The sequence below is a fragment of the Centruroides sculpturatus genome, unplaced genomic scaffold (assembly GCF_000671375.1).
Source record: "Centruroides sculpturatus isolate CEXI.00-Female unplaced genomic scaffold, Cexi_2.0 scaffold177, whole genome shotgun sequence".
Classification (NCBI taxonomy): domain Eukaryota; kingdom Metazoa; phylum Arthropoda; class Arachnida; order Scorpiones; family Buthidae; genus Centruroides; species Centruroides sculpturatus.
The window spans coordinates 342,506-348,325 of NW_019384358.1; the positions used below are offsets into that span (position 1 = coordinate 342,506).

Genomic DNA, 5,820 nt, shown 5'->3' on the forward strand with positions numbered 1-5,820 from the left:
GAACTTAATAAAACGGTTAATGAATTATTGTAATACTATTAGTAGAGATTTGGTATCAATACTAACTGCATAGACATAGTCCATCTATTACAGCGAATAAGCTTGTCAAAAATCCTTTATTCTAAAGTATTACTACTTTTCTTACAAATAAATTTCGGAATCAGGATCCTCTAATTCATGCCGAGCCATCCATGGAAGCTGTGGAAGCTCCACTTCCCTTGTATTTTCTAAAATATAAATGCATATTGTGCGATTATTTTCATATTTTAACGTACTGTACTTTTTAAATCACTTAAAATTAATATTTTATTGTAATTGCATTGTGTATTTTATTACAAATTTATATACATATGAAAAGCAATGATAAGATTCGAATATAAATTCGTATATGCATTTTTCCGATGGAAGCGCTGTATTGTCGAATACAAGATAGCTTCCACGGAGAAAATATTTGAATCGTTTAAAGTAGCCAGTTTACAGAGCACAAGCTTTACGTGGTTTAACTTGTGGATGCTACACACCAAAATATCGTATAACGCTTCCAATGATAGAATCATTGGAAGCGGCCACTCGTAGGGAGCTATTTGACTAAGTGCATTGTTTTAAGATTTAAGAAGTAAAGAAAAATTTTATGTTATTTTTATGTGCGTTTCTTTACAAAGCTATGCTTAAAATAAATAAACTGTTTATTTTTGTCATTTCCAGTATTTGTTTAAAATTTTTATGGAAACACAGCTTCCCTATCATCAAATGTCACTGCAAGCCAATGCCCTAATCAGAGTGCTATACAGTACATCTGCATCATAATGTAATTGTATAATCCAAACAAAACATCTGAGATGTAAAAAAATTACGCCAAGTAAAATTTATGACAATTTATGCCACGGTAAAAATTTTTCTTAGGAGTTTTTCTTTGGTAAAGATAAAAGCGATAAAAGCTTTGCGCTTAAGGCGAAATTTAAGGTAAATACGGGTATAAATCTTGTGAGTACCGCTTCCAAGCGCCAAGTTTACTTTTACCAAAATTTAACTGTTGTCTAGTCATAAATTTTTACTTGGTGAATATTTTACATCTCACATGTTTTTATTTGAATATAAATTGTTTTTGTTTAATAATTGTGTTATTACGTCAAGACATAAAATTGGCCGCGGACTAAACCAAATGCATTGCCAACCGAACACTTTCAATATTCATTTCGAAGTTAAGTGAGCACCTCACTGATAACGAGAAAGGCTTAAATTAAAAATTAGAGGTTTCTAGACCTAGTAGTTATTTTTTCTTTGCGAGAGTCTGCAGTACGGAATGAAGAAAAAGAAGAAAATATAGTTTTTTGGCTCATTAATTTTTCTATTAGAATTACTATTCAAAACGCTAGGCGTTAATTTTTTCATGAATGTTCATAATCTAAGATTTAATTTAATTAGATTTAAGAATCTAAGATTAATATTAAGCCATAATCAATCAATGTTATAATCAATTAAATTGCAATGTTGAAAAAGATAGAAATATATCTAGAGTATCTCAGGTCAGCCTTATGCTCCATAATCCTGGATTTTATTTTTATACTCGTTTTACCAATGTAAACTGTTTTATCTTTACAATTACATGGGGATTGAGTATACAACACCAGCCCTTTCCATTCTATAACTATCAACTTTTGAATGTTTACTTTAGTCAGTTTTTAAACTTTCTTGTGAGTTCCAAACTTATATTAAATTTATTAACCTTTTAAAATTTTTCATATAGGCGTTTTATATAAGGAACATGAAATTTCTTTTATTTTTTACATTATATGTAGTAATCGAGACTGGTAAAACTAAGTTGTAAAATAGTACTATTTCTCAATTTTTCTATATTTAGAATAATATTTAGTAGAAAACTAAAATAGTTTTTCTATGTGAGGGGCTAGCCGGGGATACGGAGTAGTTATTACTCGTGTACCACTTAATCGGCAACTATTCCTTGAGAATAGCCCTCTGATTGTCAATAAGAATGGCTTTTCCCTAATTCAAGGAAAATCGAGTGTGAGGGATTTACAGATTTAGTAATTTTAAAGCGGGACTAAAGGATTTCACAATCCCTCGTTCCCTCGTCAGGATTCCTGACACCAGTTAATCAAATTTAGAAGACGCGGATTAACACGCGTACGACAATGATAACAAGGTTTTGATTCAAACACTCGAGAGACATTTCTTAAACAATAAAATAAAAGAATTTAATAAAACAAAAATAAACGAATTGACACAAAATTGAGATAACAATAATTAAGCGATTGAGAGAGAGAGCTCACAATGTTTAATATAACCATACTACCTCTAGATGATTTCTCTTTATCTTCACCTTTTAGTTTCTTTACACTTCAGTTCATGGAGAGGTCATGAGAAGCACATAATTATATATTTTCTTCTTTCCTTACTAACTTAATATCATTATTGAAATTGGCTGGATACGACTAAGGGCGTTGGCCTTAAGGACGCGGTATGGAATTCGTCTTCCTTCTATGGAATCTCGTGACGTACTTCCCGAATATGGCAAAACTCTTTCTATATCTCCTCTTTTTCATCCAATCAACACTTTGGATTCTTTCACGTGAATAGAGGAAAAGGGGATGTATTGAGGGGTTGACAGTTCCAGAGTGTTGAGATTTTTGGTAGATAATGGTAAAACAGAAGGATGTTTCAACTTCCGTTAAAGGAAGTGACTTTTTAGCGGTTTTCCACGTTTAGAAAACGAGAATTTCACACGAAAAATGAAAGAATGTTTTCTTTAAAAAATTTACTTTATAATTTAATTATTAATTAGTCCCATGGTCTATTCGGATCATACATCTAGTTTACATCACTAACAGAATCATCATTTAAATGCATTTTATTTTTGAAAATATTTAAATTACTAGCTACTTATTATATTATATGAAATATTGTTATATTTTTTTATTTGAAATAAGATATAAGAATTAATAAGAATTAGTAATAAGATACATTACATATAAGACGTTGAAATAACACTAGAAACTAGACCAGTGGTTCCCAATTAGTTTTTACTGCGTAACACTTCAAGAAAGAGCTCAAACTCGAGTACCCCATATAGCAGAAATTCATATTAATCCANCGATATGTCATCGAAAAGAAAACGTGTTGTATTATCATTAAAAGACAAATTAAAGTATTTGTTTCGATTATCCGGATTTTTCCTTATCCGGACTACCTTCATCCCCAATTAGTCCGGATAATCGAGGTTCTACTGTATTGTTATATTTTTTTATTTGAAATAAGATATAAGAATTAATAAGAATTAGTAATAAGATACATTACATATAAGACGTTGAAATAACACTAGAAACTAGACCAGTGGTTCCCAATTAGTTTTTACTGCGTAACACTTCAAGAAAGAGCTCAAACTCGAGTACCCCATATAGCAGAAATTCATATTAATCCATACGAATATTATAAATTCGAAGGTAATTCTGTTTGTCTGTCTGTTACCTTTTCACGTCTAAACCGCTGAACAGGTTTTAATAAAATTTGGCACAGAGATAGCTTACATGTTGGAGATGGACATAGGCTACATTTTACTGCGAGAAAATTCGATATAATGCGGGCGAAGCTGTGGGTAGACAGCTAGTGATAAAGAGAATAAGTTTTTTTTCTTTTTTACATTTATTACCTTTAAAATACAATTCTAATAAAAATGAAAATAACATAAGGTTATTTAATTTTATTTTAATGTGACAAATGTGCATGATTTTCTTTGCACAACTTTGTAAAATCTGGTCAACTTCAGTCTCAAGTCATCTTCGAGTTCAAGTCGGTGACTATGTTTAGTTTTGATATTTGTCATGGCCGAAAATCCGAACTCGCAGAGGTATGTTGTGCAAAATGGTAGTAAATATTTTATTGCCGCTTCGCTGACATGATGAATGCCTTTCAGGTCAGCTCAAAAATTACTCAGTGATTGCTCTGCAAAACACTTGAGTCTGCTGTTGCATGAAATGTCTATTAATTCCTCTTATTTACCCAGTTCCATTCCGGCGATATATTTCTGAGAAATAACTTCGTAACTCCGCCGACAAATTTTGCAAGTGGCATTTTATGACTGATTTTACATCTTCATTTAATGACAAAGAAGTTGTTTCCAAAAAAGTTTCAGATTCGGAAACTGGTCATATTTACATTTGTTTATCAAAAATGTCCAGAGGGATATTTTTTTAATAGTTGACTCAACTTTCTCCTGCATAGTGAATATGGTTATATCCTGGTCTTGAAGACCCAAATTCAACTCATTCAACTTTGTGAAAATATCTGACAAGTAAGCTAATTTTTGCAGCCACAAAGGGTCAGTCAGCATCTGTTTGTACTCATCATATTTATACTCGACCAAAAATAACTCAATTTTATGTCTCAACTCAAATATTCTTGAAACAACTCTTCCTCTGGACAGCTAGTGCACTTCAGTGTGTAACAACAGGGTCTCGCGCTCACTGTCAAGTGTGTAACAAATGGCTGCGAAAATTCTTGAGTTTATGGAATGGGCCTTGATTAAGTTGACAATCTTTACAGCATTTTTAAGAGTGAAGTCTAAGCTGGTTGGAATTTTTTTACAAACAAGTGCCTCTGGATGAATTCCACAGTGGGTCCATTTTGCTTCTGGAGCTTTATCTTGTATCCGCTTCACAAGTCCTGAAAAATGACCAGTCATTGCTCTGGCACCATCAGTGCATATGCCCACACATTTTGACCAATCCATTTTGTTTTCATCTATAAAACCGTCGACAATGCGAAATATATACTCTCCGGTGGTGCGAATCGGAAGGGCACGACAAAACAGGAACTCTTCGTGAAACTTTCTGGAATGAACGTAACGAACGTATGCTAAAAGTTGAGCCAACTTTGATATGTCTGTGGGCTCATCAAGTTGTATGGCAAAGAAGTCGTTTTGTAAAATGCGTTGAACTTGATCACTTTTCAGACTATCTGACATGTCTGCAATACAACGAGAGACAGTGTTATTCGACAGGGGAATAACATCAAGTTCTCGTGAAATAGAAAATTTCACCATGTGGCTACAATATATATTGTATATGTTACTGTGAAAGACCGATATCTGGCAAATGTCGATATTCTCTGGTGAATTTCAGCGTTCACATAGTCGCTTGTTGTATGTACGAAATATTTGCTAAACATCATTATTTCTCACTTACACCGGCAAATGTCGACAATCAGTATGCACTGATGGTGAATGTTGAATAAAAATATTTTTATTACGTGAAGACAAAAATGCAACTTTTTAATTTATGATATATGTCAAAATAGGAGAAGGCTTAAGTAACAGCACATGTAAATAAACTGTTGAACATAAAACGAAAGGATTACTATAGCGTCAAATTGATTCCCAAACCCACCAGCGCTAACACTTACAAAAAATACAGGCCGATCTGCCTTCTCCCAACTCTGGAAAAAAATGTTAGACGGTCTAATGATTAATAGGATCCCATGGCATCTACGCAAGTGTAGAGCCCTGCATCAGAATCAGTTCGGCTTCTCTAAAAACAAAGGTACAATAGATGCCATCCGTCAGGTCGTTAACTACATCCACCAGGCTAAACAAAACAATCAGCATACAGCAATTATCACTATTGACTTTAGAGACGCCTTCGATCACGCCTGGTGGCGTGATCGAAGGCGTCATGGATGGCAAGACAGCTTGGACCATGACACTACTGGTAGGCTCAGCAACACTTTTATCCCCGATCGAAAGCACCTTTCATCCTGCACATATTACACGCTCATAATTGCCCTCAAAATCTTTACAAACTTCTT

General features: G+C 33.4%; 1 protein-coding gene across 1 annotated transcript; it reads right to left on the reverse strand.

Annotated features, from left to right (window-relative positions):
• Positions 1-4,441: 4,441 nt before the first annotated feature.
• On the reverse strand, positions 4,442-5,059 carry LOC111640198 (zinc finger BED domain-containing protein 5-like). The gene has a single exon (XM_023386201.1). The coding sequence runs from the start codon at positions 5,057-5,059 to the stop codon at positions 4,442-4,444; it is 618 nt and encodes a 205-aa protein (XP_023241969.1).
• Between the last annotated feature and the right edge of the window lie 761 nt (positions 5,060-5,820).

Excerpts from the sequence above, each read along its gene's own strand:
- LOC111640198 (XM_023386201.1), bottom strand. The coding sequence starts at position 5,059 with ATGGTGAAATTTTCTATTTCACGAGAACTTGATGTTATTCCCCTGTCG.